Source organism: Microchirus variegatus (genome assembly GCF_963457635.1).
Source record: "Microchirus variegatus genome assembly, chromosome: 1".
In the NCBI taxonomy this organism is placed as follows: Eukaryota; Metazoa; Chordata; class Actinopteri; order Pleuronectiformes; family Soleidae; genus Microchirus; species Microchirus variegatus.
The window spans coordinates 828,429-850,272 of record NC_139802.1 but is presented as its reverse complement, the minus strand read 5'-3'; the positions used below and the strand labels follow the sequence as shown (position 1 = coordinate 850,272).

Here is a 21,844-nt window from a genome sequence, read left to right as displayed (position 1 = left end):
CAACTTGGAATAACTGACAGTCTGATAGCGTTTTGGGGACCTGTTTGTTAAAAAAAAACAAAAAAAAAACAGGATCCTTCTCGCTTTCACTATTTCATGAAAAGAGACGTAAAAAGGAAGGAAGGGGAGAGCGAGAGAGCAAACGACAGAGAGGAGGAGACAGAGACGTTAACAGTCTCACAGCGTCTCAGAGGTGGCAGTTGTTTTCAGAGGCAGCTGAGAAGAGTAAGTGTTTACCTGCTTTCTCCTGGGGGACAGTGAGCGGTCAGAGGCAGAGAGAGTAGTGTGTGCAGGGAGGTTCAGGTGGTTAAAGGGTCGTTTAGTGGATGTGTCGTGATAACGGAGAGATGGAGTTCGTTTTGAGAATCAGACAGAAAAAAAAGGAAAGTTCTTCTTGAGAATGTAAAAGCACTTGATGATGTTTTGCTGTGTGTAGACTGAGGAAGTAACGAGGAACAGACTGCGTCTTTACGAGATCAGAGATAAACATTACTTTGACTTTATGTACAAGTGACTTCACAAATCATTCTCCTTCTCTTTGGTGCCAGAAGAAGAGAAGAGACAACATGGTTCGGTGAGTCAGGCCTTCGTCATACACTCACTGTAATACTCTCTAACTCTGCTTGTGTTGTGTTGTGTTGTGTTGTTGTTTTTTTTTGATGACAACTTCTCTGTTTCCATTCCTCCTCGTCTGTCTTTGTCCAGCGTTGGACTTGTCGCGCTCTGTTCTTGTGTCATGTGATGTGTGCGATGTGTCGAGTGCCGTTTCTGTCAAGAAGTTGTGTCACAAACGATGCTGTTAGTTCAGCAGTGGATTGAGAAACTTCCCTTTGAAAGACGTTGTTACGCAGTTACCTTCAGTTTGAATGGACGCTTCTTTATTTCTATAATCGTTTTTCCCAGTCTTTCTCTAATAGCCCACAATTAAAAAGCAGTGACACGTTTATGTACATAATAAACATACTAGAGCTGAAACGATGAATCGATTATTAATTATTTTGATAATCGATAATCGGTTTGAAGTTTTTTTCATGATTAAAACAAGATTTCTGATTGTTTTTAGCTTCTTAAATGTGAATATTTTCTTGGTTTCTTTGCTCCTCATAAACAAAGAAATCATTAAAACTGAATCATTTTGGTTTGTGGATAAAAAAAGACATTCAAGAACATCATCATTTCCAGATTTGACAAACACTGATCAACGTTTTTTTCATTTTCTGGACCAAACGATTCATCGATTAATAGAGAAAATAATCGACAGATCAATCGATTACGAAAATAATGGTTAGTTGCAGCTCTAAAACATACAGAACACACCACTTTCAAACATTATACTCCATGTCATTGTCAGGCTTTATATGTATCTGTGTAATGTTGCCACCACAGGAAAACAAACAAAAACATGCATGATTTAATATCAGTTAAACTGCCATCGTCTTATTCATTAATTACAGCTTCATGTGAAAGCTGCAGGTTTGCACAATAAGATACAAATAATCATTCATTAGTCCCACAACTATAATGTGTAACTTTGAAACTTCTGTATGTTTCCACTTGGGGCAAAATGTTTATATTCTTCTATTGGTTCAGTTAATAATATTCTGTATGATCTCTATGAAAATGACGAAAATATTTCGCTTGTGTGAAAATCACCTGAGCTTCACAGTGTTGCAAGAAGGAGCGTCTTCACGTCACAGTTAATGGTGAAGATTGCTGTTATTGTGTCGTAGTCTTTCTTAAAGACAGTGTGTTGTCGTTTCAGTGACTTAAAGAGCTTAGAGCAGAGTGTGTTATGTCTCTACACCAGGGTTTTTCAACCTTTTTTAAGGTAACTTTTTTCTCATTGAAAAAATCACGAGGCACACCACCAAACAAAAATGTTTAAAAAATGATACTCTGTAGCCTAAATTAACAATTTAGTCATTCTTATCAAAGAGACTTGAATATTTATATCCATATTATTTGCAGATAATTAATTATTTGTTTTCAAAAAATGTTTTTAGACCAATTAGGTGAAATTGGATCATTTCACCACGGCACACGGAAAAACACAGCTCTACACGAGCTTTATTGTGAGGGTTAATGACCACGTGGGGATGTACTCAAGAGGGCAATGAATGATTTTGTTTCTATATTGAATATAATTTCAATTCATCAAATTGGTTTAAAAAAAAAAAATATATATATATATATAAAGAGATGGGGGCAAAACCACATGACCAGACGTCCAGAATTATACCTGGCGTAAACTTGCTTTTAAAAAAGTTTTTAATTGAATTAAATGTAATACCTTTTTCTTTCAATGTGTACTTATAATCAATTATTGATCGATGCTTAATGTGAACCAACTGCTAGTTAAGCTCAGGCTCTAACAAGCTTGAACGGGAGTGAAATCTGCCTTTTCAACAGTGATGCTGTATGGAAACACTACAGTAGACTTGAATATTGAATATTCTGAATTGAATGACTTTATTCCTCCCCCAGGGGGGAAACACACATATACAACAGCTGAATGTTGTAAATGTGAACATAAATGTCATAAATCTCACTACATTTATGTTAATATACGCTTGTGTTTGGTGTGTTTTGGGTGCAGTTATGTATTTTTACTTATATATATATGTCTGTGTGTGTGAACGCAGGTGGTTTCACAGAGACATCACTGGCTCGGAGGCCGAAACTATACTGAAAACTCGAGGCATCCATGGCAGCTTTTTAGCTCGACCCAGCAAGAAGAACGTGGGAGATTTCTCTCTGTCTGTCAGGTAACCATGTCTGCAAAACACCACGGATTACGATTAATCTTATTTCGCATTCTTTCATGGATTAAACTGCAGATTGTTCAAAAATATGAAGTGCAAAAACAGCTGTCTTCTTATCCTCACTGATTTTGAATTTATTTGCATAATCTGATGTCGTCACCTTGAATTTCTAAATGTTGATGCTTGTTCTTAAATGAATTCACGTGTTTTTAAAGAATAAATTGAAAGGAAATAATATGACAATCGAGTCATATAAAATGTGATAAAGTGGTTCATGTTTGTGTGTGAAGTGACACTCACGTATGACAGTATGTCACGTATTTACCGATCACAGTCTGTGGTTCAAACAGATAAACGCTGACATTTCTAAGTTATCTGTGTGTTAAAGTGGTGACTTTCACGCGTCGTCGTAGGAGAATGGCTGTTTGGTGAAAGCTGATCTGTTTTCATGAGCTTGGAGTTTACATCACGCAGAAATCCTGAGTCCAATAAGTTGTTGTTTGCAGTTTAAGTCGAAGTAAAAGTTCATCATAAATTTGGGATTATAGGTCTGTAATAAATAAATAGACCATGGCGGTATTTCATACTTTTGAGTTGGTTCCTTTGCACAACTCAGAGTCCAGAATAACCCACAACAAGACATCCAAGTCCACACTTATAATAATTACTGATATAGTTCTTTTTGACTCCACAGGGACGTACTTACTTCAAAAGCTGTGTCCTCTTTTGTTTTCAGATGAAACTTTTAATGTCAACTTATTTTGGAAGTGCTCATAACCAATGTGCGAAATACCCATTAATAATCTCATCTCCCATTTGTTGCACAATACCGTGTCACCACCCCCAGGTGCCACCCTGCAGTATCGGCTATATTCCCTGTCAGATGTGGGCTTGTGTGTGGGGCCTTTTTCCACAGCGCCATTTGGAAAGCAATGAATTAAAACATTAAAAATACACAATTAGAAATAAAATAATTGATAATTTTGTCTGGTTAAAAAGGATAAGAAAGAATGCAAAGTGTATTATGCATGTAGATCATATATGTAAAAGTGAAATTACAAAAATCTTTAGGAAAAAAACATGCTTTCCAATAATTATTACACTGTTACATGTTTAGACAGGACACTGATATCCCACTGATGAGCCACAGCGTTAATGCGAGTTGCCGGTTTTCATGTCGGCTGATTGTTGTATTCTACCTGAAAAAGTCATGTTTTATGTTGTAAAGTTGTCTCTGATCCTGAATAATAAGTATTAAAAAGCCTTGAAATGAACTTGTCTCCAGCCAAAGGAACCATTGATAGTACTGTGTTTTTTTCTTTGCAGGTGAGTTGTTTTGCCCTAACGCCTCTCTCTTTCACCTCAGGGTGGGTGAGCAGGTGACACACATCCGCATCCAAAACACAGGAGACTACTACGACCTGTATGGTGGGGAGAAGTTTGCCACCCTGTCGGAGTTGGTGGAGTTCTACACGGCAGAGAACGGCATCCTCCAGGACAGGGACGGCACCTTGATCGAGCTCAAATACCCGCTCAACTGCTCTGACCCGACCACTGAGAGGTGGGTGCATGTTCACTGTCCTCACTCACTCACACACACACTGGCATTCTCAGTGTATTAAACATATGTGATGTGCACAATGTGTTGTTTACTTCCTCCAGATAATGAGTGCAGTTTGTAGGTTTTAACTTTTCACCTGGTTTTAATATTTTCCTCTCGGGGAAAAGATTCTTCATCATCATCATCTTCTTCTTCTTGGTTTAGATGATTTTGGTGTCATTAGCATCTTTAAAATGTGAGTCAGTGAAAACAAACCCCCACAGTGGAGACACTAAGAACGTCACGGCTGTTGAGGCTTCATACCTTCACTCGCCTTGATTTAATGACAGTAGTGTTTCTCTCTCACTAATGCTTCCATGGTGTGTGTGTGTCACACTACAGCGTGTGGTTAAATGCAGCTTTAATGACCTTAGGAAATGTTCATTAATGCACAATATTTGTTCGAATATTTCCTAATAACCCATTTATCATAATCAGACTTTCATTTATTTACATTTAATGCGTACAATGTGCACACAATGTGACCACAAAAGTAACCCACAGTTAACAAAAAAAAAAGACATAAACACACATGATATTGTAGTTAGTGATTGTTTACATTTTGTCTGTGAATACAGATTTTATTTTGTAAAATGTGGCCTGTCTTTATAAATTTTATTTTTGTGCATGTTGGGTTCTTCCTTCTAAACTGCCTTTGATGTTTAAAAAATCCTCTTCATCAGTTTGGCTCATTTGTCAAATGCATTTTCACACATATGAGCTGATGTTTATCACCGTTTATGCCTCTTTCTACGTTAGAATCGCATCAAATTGCTGTTGGAGGACGATTTTCTCTACTATAGGCAGAGTAAAGTGGGCTCATGTCTCTCAGTTTAAAGAGGACACTTTCTATCCTGTGTGTGTGTGTCTGAGTGTGTGATTGTGCTATTGTGTACTTCACCCAAGCGAGAGGCTTCGCCCGTCCTCCCCACCCCTCTGCCGTCCTTCTCTGTGTCAGTTGTCTAACTTCCCTTTTGTAGTTGCGGTTGGAAACTTAAGGTTTTGACACTTTTTGAAACCAATGGACAGACCAGACTTGTCTTCCTCTATTGCACGCACACACACACACACACACACACACACACACACACACACACACACACACATACACACACACCAACATGTTCTTGCTCACTCTGTCTTCCTCATCTCATCTCTCTCTCTCTCTCTCTCTCTCTCTCTCTCTCTCTCTCTCTCTCTCTCTCTCTCTCACACCTCAGCAGGTCACTGTTTGGACAGTTTTCAGTCACACTTTATTTATGTTGCACTTTCCCAACACATCAGATTTAACACAGAGTGAAGATGTTACACTCACACAGGTCAAATACAAGAGAATCAAAATTTAAAAAAAGATCACATGACTGTCATTACAGCCTCCCATCAGTTATTATTCTGTCATACAGGTTGTTCTTCACCTTCTTCACTTTGCAGACACTATATGTTTGTCTTGTAAGTAAGTAAGTAATTAAGTCAAGTGGAGACTCGTTTATTTCTAATTTTGTAAAGGACATAAACCTTGATTTTTACCAGTCAACAAATCAAAGAAGTGTCCTGTGCTACGTTCAAAAAGAGCAGAGAGAGAGCAGAGCAGGCAGGTGTGGTGATGGTGGTGATAGTGGGATTACCAGTAGTTACTAAAATGCGAGGGGGGGTGGGGAGGGGTGGGGAGGGGTGGTGTTGGTGGTGGTGTTATAAATACTTTGTCCTCCTCGCCCAGAGAAACCTGTCATCAGAAATTTTTCCGACCGCAAGACAGGAAGTTCAGAAGAAGAAATCGAAAACTCTGCCTAAATTAAGTCACAAAACAACACCGTGTGCACTGTGCAGACATGTCGACACACACACACACACACACACACACACACACACACACACAGAGTACAGTGGTGGACATAAATATAACAGCATCGCTATGTGCTGTTTTTAACATGTTGGTTCGCTGTTGTGCTTTTTCTGTACGATGGTTTCACACAGTTCAACAGATGTGCAGCAGACGATGTAAAAAGCAGTAGATGAGTGACTGTGTCTGCGTCGTGCCTCTTTTTGCAGGTCGCAGCAGCCAAACCTTGAGCTCATGACTTTCAGAAATGAAACGTGTCCACGATCTGTGTCTGTGTTTTTTTTTTTTTTTTCTGAACCAGGTGGTACCACGGTCACCTGTCGGGCCCAAATGCAGAGACGCTCCTCTCTGAGCGAGACGAGCCGGGGACCTTCCTGGTCAGAGAGTCACTGTCCAAACCCGGAGACTTTGTCCTCTCTGCTCTGACCGATGAGAAGGGCAAAGCAGGTAGAAAGAGGGTCTCTCACATCAAGATCATGTGCCAGGTGGGTGTGTGTGTCACATGCAAGTTAACTAATGTATAAATATAGAGTTTTTTTTGGTTATTATTGACCCTCTTCCACATCAGGGTTGCTGGTGCCAGTCCCTGCTGACAAAGGGTGAAAGGCAGTCCACTGCAGGGCCAACACTCTCACAGTCAGACCTCAGTTTAGTGTCACGGCACATAAAAAAAACAACAAAAAAAACCAGAAATATTCCCAAAGCTGTGCTGTGCACTTTGAAATAGCTTTAAAGTCTCATTTCCCCATGTTGTGCAACAACAGAGTGCCGGTTTTGTCACATTTTGAAATTGTTATAGGTTATTTATGTGGAGACTAGTTTGCCGTTTGGAAGTTCTCCAAAATGTGTTCACAGATTCTTAAAATAGTTCACTTTTTTTGAGTGTGAATGGTGTGAAACCAAGAACTACACAACTGTGCAAAAATGTATGTAAAGCTTTGAAAAAACTAGCTCTTTTCAACGTGACACAGTTGGACAAACTCAGGTTTTACCAATGACATTAATTATGGTTTCACTCCTGTGCGTGCTGCTGTTTAAGTGTAAGGTTAGGTCACAATAAATACTAAACACTTTAACCTACAGAAGCTGTTCTGTAGATTCTGACTTCATTCCAGTAAATAGATTGAGAAACAGTATTGCGAAAACAACAGCTCTAATGCACAGTTCTGTATATTTGTCCACTCTCTGTAACTGGCTTCTAGTGACAGACAGACAGACGCAGCAACACGTCTCAGGCAAACTCGACCTCATTTTCATAGATTATGATCTTCTGTCACCATCGGGGCCTTTGCATGTTATTTTTAGCCGTGGTTGATCTCACAGAAAACGCCTTTCTCTCCTTCGTTTAAATGAGAGCCATTGTTTTGGGGATGGCAGATGATTGATGTGAGATTATTACTCGGCAAAGTTACAGAGTAAGCGGAAATACTGCGTTAATTAAAGGTGCCATGTGTAAGAATGTGGCCAAAAAACGGTTACTACATTCAAATTCAAAATACAGAGTTCTTTTAGGTTTGGTTTTCTAGCGTTACTGGCAACCCGTGGTTGCCAAAACATGATTTCAAAACATAAACATGATTTGCAGTCTGCAAAATATTTTTTTTAATGCAAATATTTTGTCTGTACTGTTGTTGTTGGTGAGTTCAGTTTGTTATATGAACATTATTCCTGAGTCTCTGTGACATATTAGGAGGATTTTGTCATTTATTACATAATGCACCTTTAAATATTTAAAATATCTTTCAAGTCTTAATAATGTCTCTTATAATTGTATATTCCTGTTTTATTATATTATTGCTTATTCTATTATGCATTTGTATTTTGTGTACATTTTAGATCTAATCCACACTCTATATATTATATTATACTATATTATTTTAAAGAAATCACCAACCATCAAGATTTAATTTTTTTTGTTGTCCAGAATGACAGATACACAGTGGGTGGTTCAGAGATGTTCGACACACTCACAGATCTAGTGGAGTTCTACAAACGTAAGGGCATTGAGGAGATTTCCGGTAACTGGGTGCATCTCAAACAGGTACGAATGATAACGTCTGTAGATCAGGTCAAACAATATAGGAATAAACAACAGGTTCAACATTCATTTATGTTCATTTATCACATCTCTCTCTCTCTCTCTCAGCCGTATTACTCCACCAGAGTGAACGCAGGAGACATCGACAGCAGAGTGGAAGAGTTGAATCAGACCACACAGCAGGAGGGACAGGGACAGAACAGCAAGGCAGGATTCTGGGAGGAGTTTGACGTAAGATTTCACCTCATTTTATCATTTATATGTTACGTCGCTGTTTCTGTTTTTAAACATTGGTTGTCGAAATTTCTTTTGTTTATCTCAAAACTTACTTCCTGACCTGAGTCCAGCTGTAAAGCAGAGGTGGTAGACTACCATCTTGTGGTGGTAGAATATAATAAGTCTTGAATATGTTAACATTTTTGTGAGGTTCTCTTGAAACACAGGAAAAACATTCATTTTTTTAACCAATCAGTTACTTGTCTATTAAAGATTGCTCATCCTTAAATATATACAAGATTAAAAAGAAAACGGTCACAACTAGAGCTGAAACGATTAATCGATTACTAAATAAATTGCCAACTATTTTGATGATCGATAATCGGTTTGAAGTTTTTTTCATGATTAAAACAAAATTTCTGGTTGTTTTAGCTTCTTAAAAGTGAATATTTTCTTGGTTTCTTTGCTCCACATCACAAAGAAATAATTAAAACTGAATCACTTTGGTTTGTGAACAAAACAAGACGTTCAAGAACATCATCATTTCCAACACTGATCAACGTTATTTAACATTTTCTTACATTTTCTGACCAAACGATTCATCGATTCATCGAGAAAATAATCGACAGATTAAACGATTACGAAAATAATGAAAATGAATATGAATAATGTTTTTTTCTTGCTTAAAATGATGACATTTATTTAAGTATATGTCGCCATATTATTTCCTATTCCTCAACTAATTCATCTATTTACTAACTGTCTCACCTCAGCACCATAAGATCATAGATCTTAGACACAGATGAGTTTGTTTTGTTTTTCCTGCACATTTGAGGAAAATGTGCAGGAAATCTCAGATAAGCAGAGGTGAAGGATGCTGAGGATGCAACTTTAACTTGTACTGATGTGGAAACGCTCTTGACAGTCATTTTTCTGACTTTATAAAACTGTAATAATAATAATAATAATAATAATAATAATAATAATAACTGTCATCTCTCCTGCTAGGCTCTGCAAAAGTTGGAGGCAAAGGTGAAAAAGAGCAGAGAGGAAGGACAACGACTTGAAAACAAGAGCAAAAACAGATATAAGAACATTCTTCCCTGTGAGTTTTTCCTCTTCTCGCTGTCGTCGCGCTCTGAATGAAAACATCCACATTCTGACCAAACCTCTTCTTCTTCTTCTCTCTGTTTACAAGTCGATGACACCAGAGTCATCCTGCAGGACGCCGATCCTAGTGTCGTAGGCTCCGATTACATCAACGCCAACTATGTCAAAGTTAGTATGCGCACAACAAGAGGAACAGTGGCTGATATCTGCTGCGTTATCATTCATGTTGTTGCTTTTAAGTCTCGAATCGTGTGTGTGTCTGTGTGTTGATTCGCTGGTTGACGTTGTTTGCAGAATAACCTGTGGGAGTCCGGAGGTCAGAAAATGTACATCGCCGCTCAGGGATGTTTAGCAACGACTGTCAATGATTTCTGGCAGATGGTTTGGCAGGAGAACACGCATGTGATCGTCATGACGACGAGAGAAGTGGAGAAGGGGCGGGTCAGTATCAACACAAGCGTTTTTTACATGATGAGGATGCAACTTTAACTTGTACTGATGTGGAAACGCTGTTGACAGTCATTTTTCTGACTTTAGTTTTGTCTTGTATTTAAAGGTGCATTATGTAATAAATCATAAAATCCTCCTAATATGTCACAGAGACTCAGGAATAATGTTCATATAACAAACTGAACTCACCAACAACAACAGTACAGACTAAATATTTGCATTAAAAAAAATATTTTGCAGACTGCAAATCATGTTTATGTTTTGAAATCATGTTTTTGGCATGTGGCGCCACCTACCGCCGTCTACCAATCATTGCAGTCAGTAGAGTCTCAGCTGCCGAGCAACCACGGGTTGCCAGTTATGTCAGAAAATGAAACCTAAAAGACCTCGGTATTTTGAATTTGAATGTAGTAACTGTTTTTGGCCACATTCTTACATATGGCACCTTTAAGCCTCTGACCACTAGTTGGCATTAGACTTTTGGTCATTTGACTCTTTCTTCTCCTTCCACTGCTCTCACTCATTTATGCATATAATGTTTTTCCCTCAAACAAACTATTTTGAAAAGAAAAATCTATTATAGATTTGTCAGGATTTGCAAATTCTTGACAACACACAACACTAATGTAAATATATTCACAATTTACTTAGTGTTATTACAAAAAGTGAAGTTTGGACTTGGCCAAATGAGAGGACAAAAATCTCATCAGTCAAATTGACATCATATAAAAGAGAAGTCAAGTCAAACAACCTAACAACCTATGACATAACTAAAACAAACAAACAAGAACAAAAGCCACTCGTGTGCTGTAAGGGAAGCATTCAGATCAAGTGACAAATGCAGAGGCGCAGCTTGTGAACAGGCAGGGCAGGCAACAGCTTGGGGCCCCGAGCCGATAGGGGGCCCCCCAACACTCGGCTGTTTTTACTGAAATGTGCAGTGAGCAGCCGCCTCCCCGTCCCCCTTAAACAACAATGACATGTCAGTAGTAAACCTCCCTAAAGGGGCCCCACCTCACTTTAACCTGTGTGAAGTTATCGTTCTGCAAGTTGGAAAATGAAGAGGATTATTTACAGTGTAATGCATATCTTTATTACTCAGTTTATATATGTTTTTTTCAGTTATTTACAGTATTTTATTGTTCTATATATTTATATTGTTTTATAATGTGGGTTCTTTACAGTGTAATGTATTTTTTTTACTAAGTTTATATAGTTTTTTAAAAGCTATTTACAGTATTTTATTGTTCTTTACATTTATATTTTCACATACTTTTTAATTACAAGGTTTTTCCATGTTATTTCATTCATTTGGAAAAAAAACCATAATATTTTGAACTCGTAAATTGTTCGTTGGTGTCAGATTATTTATAACATAATGGTGATGAACACTGGTTGGAAGGAAGGGCCCCCTGGGAATTTTTGCTTAGGGCCCCTACAGACTCTAGAATCGCCTCTGGACAAATGCGTTGTGTGTTTTTGTGCAGAATAAATGTGTGCCATACTGGCCAGACCTTCATGGCACCAAGGAGTTTGGGCACTACGTGGTGAACTTCGTGTTGGAGAGAGAAGCTGTTGATTTCAAAGTCAGAGTGTTGGAAATCTCTCCCATGAACATGGTAACAGCCAAACACCGACCTTGTGTGTGTGTGTGTGTGTGTGTGTGTGTGTGTGTGTGTGTGTGTGTGTGTGTGTGTGTGTGTGTGTGTGTGTGTGTGTGTGTGTGTGTGTGTGTGTGTGTGTGTGTGTGTGTGTGTGTGTACTGTAGCTCATGTCAAACACAACATTTCATTGATTATTCTTCTTTCACCTCGTGTGTCTTTGACAGCCAAAGCAGTCTCGTCAAGTGTGGCACTACCAGTACCTCAGCTGGCCTGACCATGGGGTCCCTCAGCAGCCAGGTGGCGTCCTCAGCTTCCTCACTGAAGTCAATGTCAAACAGGCTGAAGTTTCTAATGCTGGACCCATTATCATCCATTGCAGGTACAGAAAAGATAAGAGCAGGGATTATAGAGCCAGTGTAACGATGGAGGAGAATGCACCTGATATTTATTCTGTCAAAGCTGTTGCTGTCGGGCACTAAAATGGACAGCTGTACAAAGAGGCCATTGTTTGAGTTATCTGCCTCCACACACTCTGTCCGTCAGCTATGCAGTTTTTCTTGGTCAAATCTGATGATTTATTGCTTTTCCCATGAAGCTGATGATGTATTTGTTGGACCCAATGTTTACCAGACGTTTTTCCAAATCCTCACGTTAATTGTGCGATGCGCTCTAACTAAGGGGGGGATGCCCTTATTTGTGTAATGCTGTGAAAAAATGTCACAGCTCCAAGGTTTCCAGACTTTCATAATCTCGGGTTAAGTTAAAGGTTAAAGATTAAAATGATCGTATTTTCAGGATAAAGATTAAAAGTCGAACAAAAGAGTCAACTGAGACAACTTACAAATGATCCTTTTGGAATTCTTCCGTGTGATTTGTCGGACACTGAGGCTTTTTGTGTGTTAAAACCTGTTGGTTGCATGATTACATGACCTTTGGGTCGAGTATTTTTAGGCTGCAGATTGTGTTCAGGGAACTACGGTGGCTTTCATATGCCAGAAAGAATTTAAACACTCTATCACAACTCCTTCCCGCTGCTACTCTCTCTGATGTTTCTCCTTTTTACTGCTGTTGTTTTTTTCATTACAGTAACGTGGACCTAGACCGGAAGTTCTAATTAACGCTGTTTTTTAGTGTGTATCTGCGTCATTACCTTGTTTATGAAGCCCTGAAGGTTCTAAACAAACAGTTCAGTCACTGCTGAGAACGTTGTGTTTTATTGTAATCTCGGACTCAGCGAGATCTCTGAAAAAACCCTGTCCGGTTACGTAAACAGTGGTTCTCCTGAACAGCAGATCCTCCTGCTCCGGGCACTAGTCCGGGCACATCCGGTTGCGTACATTGAACCACAGAAGAAGAATAACGTCCGTTGTGGAGGTGTTTCACGAGCGACAGTGTCTTCTGACTCTGGGTCTGACTCTGGGTCAAAGGTCGTCAAAGGGACTGAGGCGGGGAGTCGTGAAGAAGCTATTTTTAAACACTGTTAAAACAATGTTTTGATAATGAGGAGCAGTGCATCCACCGTTCCAGAGGGGGGAGCTGTGCTTCTGAGAGCGGGTGTGCTGAATATGTCACTTCCGGGTATTGGCCAATCACAACACACTCTGTCTTCTGGGTGTGAGATTTCAGTCTGAAACACCACGGCTGAGGACAGCGTTAGTAAGGAGTGAATTCTATCGTCTCGTTTACAGCAACTAGGAGGATTTTGACCATAAAAACAAGTTAATGTATGTAAGTAGACCTCCATAACTAACATATATGTGCAACGGGACCACTCTATGAGTATGTGAGCTTTAACGTGGGCAAAGCTGCTCTTTTTAATTTGCTTCTGCTTCAAAGCGTGAAATACACACACTGGTGGCACAAAATGGCAGCCTTATTCTACCAAATGCGATCGCACACAAATATATACAAATATATACAAATATACTCATCATTGGTTTATTCCATTTCTGCAAATAAACTCTCCTACATTTTACTCACTGAACCTTTAAATGCATCTTGTTTTGATGGATGCAAATTTATATTAAAAAAATGACTTTTGTCTGTGAATTTGTGCAGCGCTGGCATTGGAAGGACAGGCACAATTATGGTGATTGACATGATCCAGGAGACCATTGACACTCAGGGTAAAAAAAAAGAAAAAACAATCTTATCATCACCAACGTTTTGTTTAGTTCATCATACTGACTCCATCCATTTCCGTGCAGGTATGGACTGTGATATTGACATCCCAAAATACATCCAGATGGTGAGGGAGCAGCGCTCTGGTATGGTGCAGACAGAGGCCCAGTACAAGTTCATCTACCTGGCTGTGTCTGAGTACATACAGTCAACCAAAGCCACAAACTGCGCCTCCATGGTGAGCTACACACAGACTCCATGGAAGTCTCACCATCCAACACTGTGGGATTTAATCTGTTCTTGTGTTTTAAAATGAAATAACAAGGACTTGTTTCAAGAAAAGTAAATAATATATATATATATATATATATATAAAGTAGGTCAATAGGCCTTTGCACTTGTGGATGCTGATTTGTACATAAGAGCTGAGAGGTTCAGTACCAGCAGGAGGAAATGTTATCAGAGAGCAGCTTGTGAAAGATGAACGTTGACCCTGAGCCTAAAAAAACACTCCATCACATAGACCAGACAAGTCATGTGATCTGTGTGTGTGTGTGTGTTCTTGTACTTGCAGCATACTGAGGACCAGTGAGTGTTTTTAACCAACAAAGTGAGGTCATTTTTACGGAGTGAGGACATTTTGGCCGGTCCTCACTTTCTTTTCATTGAAATCACTTCCTCAGGTTGCTATAACATGCTATACTCAATTTGTCAAAAAAAAAAAAAAATTCTAATTTTGAACGACATAGTATAGTATGACGTTTTTGTCAAATTTTGGACGAAAATTTTTTTTTCAAATTTTGGACCAAATGTTGGTCGACATATTATATTATTACGTTTTTGTCAAATTTTAGACCCAAAATTTTGGGTCAAATTTTAGACCCAAAATTTTGGGTCAAATTTTAGACCCAAAATTTTGGGTCAAATTTTAGACCCAAAATTTTGGGTCAAATTTTAGACCAAAAATGTTGGGTCAAATTAAAAAAAAAATTTTTTGACGACATAGTATAGTATGATGTTTTTGTCAAAATTTGGATCAAAAATAATAAAAAAAAAAAATCGAAAAGGTTTTCCAGCCCTTTTTGCTCTGGGGCTCCACCTGCAGACATTTTTATGGTACTGCACCCAGTAGTTTTTGTAGATGTCATTCATGAAGTAGGAGTGAGGACATTTTGGCCGGTCCTCACTTTCTTTTCATTGAAATCACTTCCTCAGGTTGCTATAACATGCTATACTCAATTTGTCAAAAAAAAAAAAAAATTCTAATTTTGAACGACATAGTATAGTATGACGTTTTTGTCAAATTTTGGACGAAATTTTTTTTTTCAAATTTTGGACCAAATGTTGGTCGACATATATTATTACGTTTTTGTCAAATTTTAGACCCAAAATTTTGGGTCAAATTTTAGACCCAAAATTTTGGGTCAAATTTTAGACCCAAAATTTTGGGTCAAATTTTAGACCCAAAATTTTGGGTCAAATTTTAGACCCAAAACTTTTGGGTCAAATTTTAGACCAAAACTTTTGGGTCAAATTTTAGACCAAAAATGTTGGGTCAAATTAAAAAAAAAATTTTTTGACGACATAGTATAGTATGATGTTTTTGTCAAAATTTGGATCAAAAATAATAAAAAAAAAAAAATCGAAAAGGTTTTCCAGCCCTTTTTGCTCTGGGGCTCCACCTGCAGACATTTTTATGGTACTGCACCCAGTAGTTTTTGTAGATGTCATTCATGAAGTAGATATTTGTAATCGTGTTGATTTATAAAGTGGAAATGCTGGCCCTCACTTTGTCAGCAACCAAGTCCTCAGTATGCAGCAAGTACAAGAATGTGTGTGGGTGTGTGTGGGTGTGGGTGTGTGCGCATGTGTGTGCTTCAGCTCTTCTGTATCAGTCATATCTGAACCTTCTCTGTTTCTCTTTTCCCCAGGAAGTCGATACTGAGTATGGAAATCTGCAACTCAAACACCCGCTAGTGAGCAGGAAGGTCTCAAAGTGAGTGTGTGTGTGTGTGTATGTGACTTGGATGGCCCTTATATAATGAATTCACACTGTCTCTCCAAAACCTCACAGCACTGACCTACTTTCTGGCCTAGTTTTGAGTTTACAGTCAAGGAAAGTAACGTATATATAGTGTAATGTTTTTGTAGTTCAAGTTTCAACAGCAGTCCTGACAGAAAAACCAGCTCATCAACTGCATGAGGAAACTTTGGACAGACATTTGTGTTCTTCCATGAATCTCACTGACTTTCCACTTTCCATTGAAATATTTCCACATCCACAGCCAGACAGACGGTCGTGACGCTGTAGTGCAAACATCAAGTCCCTGGTTGTTAGACACCACCACACCCACTCTGTGGGCATCATAATCCACAAAATGAGTCTTGCATCAGCAAAATGCGTCTGTTTTGTTGTGTTTATGGATATGGAGGCAAATTTCAGCCATTGTTTTTATTACCAGTGAGGAAACATGAGACATGAAGGCGACCCGAGCTCCTGTTTGTCCTCGTCTAATGTGTGATTCGTTGAGATGGAGTTAGTTTCTGAAGTGTTTCTTTAACCAAAGCACTCAGTGGTCGTGCTGTGAACATGTTGTCACTGAACAACCGCAACATTGGAACTGCTGAGATGATTATGAATATATGTGTCACATTTGTCTCACAAATGAACGAATGCGTTCAACTAAGAAACAAACATAAAAACAAAGACAACGGATCATCAGCACCCCGTTGACTTCACAGCAGCTTTGATGCTCAATGTGTGAAAAAATGGAGAATTGTTCGAGAATTTGACCAACTGATTCTGGATGATGACACAAGTTTATTTCAGTTTGGACACAGGCCAAAGTTTGACTTGTTTAAAACACCATGTCCGTGTGTACAGTGACAATAAAGAATCTAATCTAATCTAAAAGAAGTGCACTGAAAGAACTCACTGCATTCAAAAACGTTTGGACTTCTATTTGTTTTATCTCAGGGCTAAGACGGAGTATTAGGGCCATGCATGAAGAAATTATTTATGTGCCATAATGAGATTAAAGGTGAAGTAAGTAGTTTATAGTGACATCTAGAGGAGAGGCTGAAATTTACAACAACGAACTGCTCCTCTGCTCACCCCCTCCCTTCCCTGAGCGCTACGGTATCCTCAGCCGGTCAAATGTCGTCCTCGTCGTCTTTCTCCGTGTCAGCAGATGAGGTTCTAGTGTTTATTCAGACAACGAGAGGGTCTCAAATCTCGCGACTGGGAAACAGCGTCAGAAAAGAGAGATTTCTATCGGCTCGTTTACAGCAACTAGGAGGTTTTTGACCATAAAAACAAGTTAATGTATGTAAGTAGACCTCCATAACTAACATATATGTGCAACAGGACCACTCTATGTGAGCTTTAAAGCGAGAAGGTGAGCCAGACACTCCAAACAGAAGAGCATGAAACAAAACAATGAATTTTTGCACACAAAAGAGGCTTCATATGAACTCAGTCATCAAAACTCACAGATACACAGTGTGGCTTTAAGGCAAATCAAAGCAGCAGAGGCTGAGATTTCCTGATGTTATTGTCTAGTAAGTATGGGACATCTCCAAGTAGATGGGATTCTATTGTCTCAACATACTGTAACCCTAGCTCTGTCGTCAGTGTTATCTTTAAAAGCACGAGAAGCTCCTCCAAAGCCACAGAACTGATTTTACATTTCATGATGACAGTGATGCTTAAATGGATCACAACCAGAAACAAAGTGATGTGATTTTCTTTTTTACAGTGTACACAGACAATTGAACACAACCCTCTCCTCTGTGTTGTATTGTCTGAATAATGTTGTTTGACCTTTTGGCTTGTGAGTTAATCAAGTATAAAGTGGCAATTGTTCTAATTATCCAATTAGCAGAGATAAAAATGTCTCACACGCTGAATACTTCAGCTGCAAACACTGCACTTTGACCCACATGAAGCTCTGAACAGCTGCCAACTTTGAAAAGAAAGATCTGTGTGTTTGTTCTGCTTCAGTTGTCCACATGCAGCAGGACTGTTTATTAACGCTCTGATCTGTGTGCACTCGCTGTTATCTGGCTCATATAAAACACTGTGTTGAATGGCTGTTTCTGTTTTGTTTTTGTTTGTTTTTTTACAGGAAAACAGATGAAGTTTATGAAAATCTGTCAAAGGGAAAGGACACCAAGAAGCCAAAGTCAGACAAGAAAAGCGGCTCATTGCGAAAAAAATAGTAGAGTTATTTTTTGTTCCCAAAATGTGTCATGTTATTATATTTATGCAAGTATGTGAATTGTCTCTCAGTGACGAACTAATGCAATAAAATAAAACATTGCAGGGTTAAAACCAGAGATAACTCAATGAAGTCTCATCTGAACGTTAGAAATAAAGACTGAAAGTGTGTCTCATTGTGTCTCCTCCTTCTTTAATGGATCTGCCACTTAGCGAGGATTGAAAAGGGTTAAACAAACATAAACATTTTAGCAGGAAATGGAGAAAAAAAAATAAAGGTGCATTATGTAATAAATGATAAAATCCTCCTAATATGTCACAGAGACTCAGGAATAATGTTCATATAACAAACTGAACTCACCAACAACAACAGTACAGACAAAATATTTACATTAAAAAAAATATTTTGCAGACTGCAAATCATGTTTATGTTTTGAAATCATGTTTTGGCATGTGGCGCCACCTACTGCCACCTACCAATCATTGCAGTCAGTAAAGTCTCAGCTGCCGAGCAACCACGGGTTGCCAGTTACGTCAGAAAACGAAACTTAAAAGACCTCAGAATTTTGAATTTGAATGTAGTAACTGTTTTTGGCCACATTCTTACATATGGCACCTTTAATGTCAGGAAGGAGGAAACCGGAGAAATAGAGTATAGAACGAATATAATACTAAACATATTTACAAGCAATATGTTTTTTATCATTTAAATAATTTGGTTGTGATTATCACAAATCATGCAAATCAACGTTAGATTATATATAAGCTTGTTTCATGTTTTATTTACTGTTGTCCATGCTATTATTTACTTAGTTTGACATTTGTTTCCGTCTGTTTTTGATATTAATACACTTATTCTGTTTTTATTGTGACATGTACATCATTCCATGACAAAACACTTATATTGAACAGTTGTTTTTTTTCCTTCTTTAGAGAACCCCCCCCCCCCCCTCTCGATCAAACTCGGCGTTAATTGTCCCACTGGTCATTTGAGTTTGACACCCCTGATGTAGGAGAACCCATGGTAGCCTTCAATTATCAATAAATCACTGACAAACCATATTTAGTTTGTCCATTAAAAGTGTAACAGTCCAACATGGAGGCCTTCAAAGAGAAGACCTGCTCCTGGTGTTTATACCAAAATATTGTAAAATCAAGAAAGTGGGTGAAAATACAATGCAGTTGTTTATTTGAACAACTAAATCAAATATAGCTGTAGTTTTTAATGTGAGAGTGTGTTGGGAAACACATATTTGTATGTAGAAATTATGTATTTCTATTGTTTTGAGAAAATAAAACTGTAACAAAACCATAATGCTGAAATAACAGCCCTCAAATCTATACTGAATAGACATATACTGTATGTTGCCACACAAAATACATAAAGTAACTCAATCTACATCAATGCATATGATATATTTCTTTTACAAACATAACATAGATATAAAATCATTTTTAAATGAAGGAAATATGTAAAAAGGTATTGATAGTTTTTAAGTTACAGTGCTAATTCACGTTTTGTACTAGTGGTTTGACAATTTGGGCTCTGAAATGAGCAAATAACTAAATGTTTGTTTCAGTGGATATTATCATGTGTGATCTCTTCCATCCTTTCAGGACGATGCGGATGAACCAGATGTTGGCGATGCTTCGGTGGGCGTCCTTACAACTGTCAGTGACAGTAAGAGCAGTTCACTTCACCCCAGTGAAGGTCTCTGTTGTCCTATAGAAGGTGATGTGGTGCTGAACCTCTCCAGGTTCACTGATGCTTTCCTGGTAATGTTCAGCCTCATCTACTCACTAAATCTTAGAATTGGGTTAGAAAAAGGAACAGACTTATGTGACTGTATTTGCTGAACAGGATCACATTTGCTCACACATGGAGTGGTTTGTTACAGCCGTAATTTGAAACTGCTGCAATTACTTCTTAGTGTGGAATGAACATATAAATTCAGTTAGAATCAAGCTCTTGCTGTGTAATAAACCTTATTTTCCAGTCAAATAAGCCCTTGTGCAATGTTAAATAAACTGCCGGACGTACATTTCACTGAACAAACGTGTTCAGTTTAGCCTGAATCCAATGTCAAATATACATATTTAAAATGTACTCTGCAAATGTTTACGGTTTGATGTGTATTCTGGTAACCACAGCTGACAGTTTTTTTTTTTACAGTGTGCATGACATAGAGGCTCCGTCACTGTCCATTTGTAAAATTCATCGTAAAACAATTTTTTTTAAATAGTTTTTATTGTTTTTCTATTTTTTTTTTTTTACAGTATTTTATTACTAAAAGTATTTATTGTCTGTTTTATTGTTTTTTTTTTTAGGTAAAGGCCACATTATACTTCTCCGACTGCGTAATTTCCCGCACAAATCAGTAGGGGTCGCTATGCAAGGTTGTTGTGCTTTTGTCGACAGTGAGCAATGGCGTCCGAGAGAAAGACTGTTGTTGTTGGAACGCAGTTTTAAGATCATTTGAGGCGAGAAATTTGCCATTTAGAGTCTTAACATGTGCTGTGTGTGTTAAGATATGACGTATTTATAGTTTGGCAGTGATGTTATCGGCGGTGATCGGTTCCGCACCCAGCGGAGCTTAGCTCGGCCTGTCCTGAGGACCAATCGCAGCTCTTGCCGTCTCCGTTGTCGAGTAGCAACCAGCTACGGCCCCGGAGACCAACCAGGCGACATATGTAAGAATGTGGCCAAAAACAGTTACTACACTCAAATTCAAAATACCAAGGTCTTTTAGGTTTCGTTTTCTCCGTCATTGTAGTTCAGATATAACCCGTGGTTTCTCTGCAGCTGAGACTCTACTGACTGCAATGATTGGTAGACGGCGGTAGGTGGCGCCACATGCCAAAACATGATTTCAAAACATAAACATGATTTGCAGTCTGCAAAATATTTTTTTTAAAGTTTGAATTTCCAATTAACGCTGTTTTTTGGTGTGTATCTGCGTCATTACCTTGTTTATGAAGCCCTGAAGGTTCTAAACAGACAGTTCAGCCACTGCTGAGAACACTGTGTTTTATTGTAATCTCGGACTCAGAGAGATCTCTGAAAAAACCTGGTCCGGTTACGTAAACAGCATTTCTCCTGAACAGCAGATCCTCCTGCTCCGGGCACTAGTCCGGGCACATCCGGTTGCGTACATTGAACCACAGAAGAAGAATAACGTCTGTTGTGGAGGTGTTTCACGAGCGACAGTGTCTTCAGACTCTGGGTCTGACTCTGGGTCAAAGGTCGTCAAAGGGACTGAGGCGGGGAGTCGTGAAGAAGCTATTTTTAAACACTGTTAAAACAATGTTTTGATAATGAGGAGCAGTGCATCCACCGTTCCAGAGGGGGGAGCTGTGCTTCTGAGAGCTGGTGTGCTGGATAGTATTGGCCAATCACAAGACTCTGTCTTCTGGGGGTGAGAGTTGAGTCTGAAATATTGCAGCTCAGGAACAGCGTCAGAAAAGAGGATTTCTATCGGCTCGTTTACAGCAACTAAGAGGTTTTTTACCACAAAAAGTTAATGTTTGTAAGTAGACCTCCATAACTAACATATATGTGCAACAGGACCACTCTATGTGAGCTTTAATTCAAATATTTTGTCTGTACTGTTGTTGTTGGTGAGTTCAGTTTGTTATATGAACATTATTCCTGAGTCTCTGTGACATATTAGGAGGATTTTATGGCCAGTTGCTTTAGATTTATTACATAATGCCCCTTTGAAATTTAAAAAATCATAATTTTACAATAATGGTTTCTATTTTTTTCTATTTTCTAGTTTGAACGGTGATTATTGTTGTACGTTTATTTGTAAAAACTAACTAAAAGTAAAAATGTGTCACGCCAGGGTGTTGATCTCCAGGGCTGCTGACAGTTAACAGTGTAA

At 38.5% G+C, this 21,844-nt stretch overlaps 1 protein-coding gene across 1 annotated transcript; it reads left to right on the top strand.

The window, feature by feature from the left end:
• Window positions 1-436: 436 nt before the first annotated feature.
• Window positions 437-18,093, top strand: ptpn6 (protein tyrosine phosphatase non-receptor type 6). Its single transcript, XM_083901066.1, has 15 exons — window positions 437-574; window positions 2,643-2,765; window positions 4,129-4,323; window positions 6,504-6,687; window positions 8,127-8,243; window positions 8,349-8,471; window positions 9,465-9,561; window positions 9,655-9,734; window positions 9,861-10,007; window positions 11,504-11,635; window positions 11,845-11,999; window positions 13,679-13,746; window positions 13,828-13,979; window positions 15,673-15,737; window positions 17,869-18,093. Exons 1-15 carry the CDS (start codon window positions 567-569, stop codon window positions 17,960-17,962), a joined length of 1,740 nt encoding a protein of 579 aa, XP_083757192.1. The 5' UTR covers window positions 437-566; the 3' UTR covers window positions 17,963-18,093.
• The last annotated feature ends 3,751 nt before the right edge of the window (window positions 18,094-21,844 follow it).

What these genes read in the sequence shown, in the direction of transcription:
- ptpn6 (XM_083901066.1), top strand. An exon ending in GATTTCTCTCTGTCTGTCAG is followed by an intron (nt 2,766 to 4,128) that starts GTAACCATGTCT and finishes CTTTCACCTCAG; the next exon opens with GGTGGGTGAGCAGGTGACAC. An exon ending in ACTGGGTGCATCTCAAACAG is followed by an intron (nt 8,244 to 8,348) that starts GTACGAATGATA and finishes TCTCTCTCTCAG; the next exon opens with CCGTATTACTCCACCAGAGT.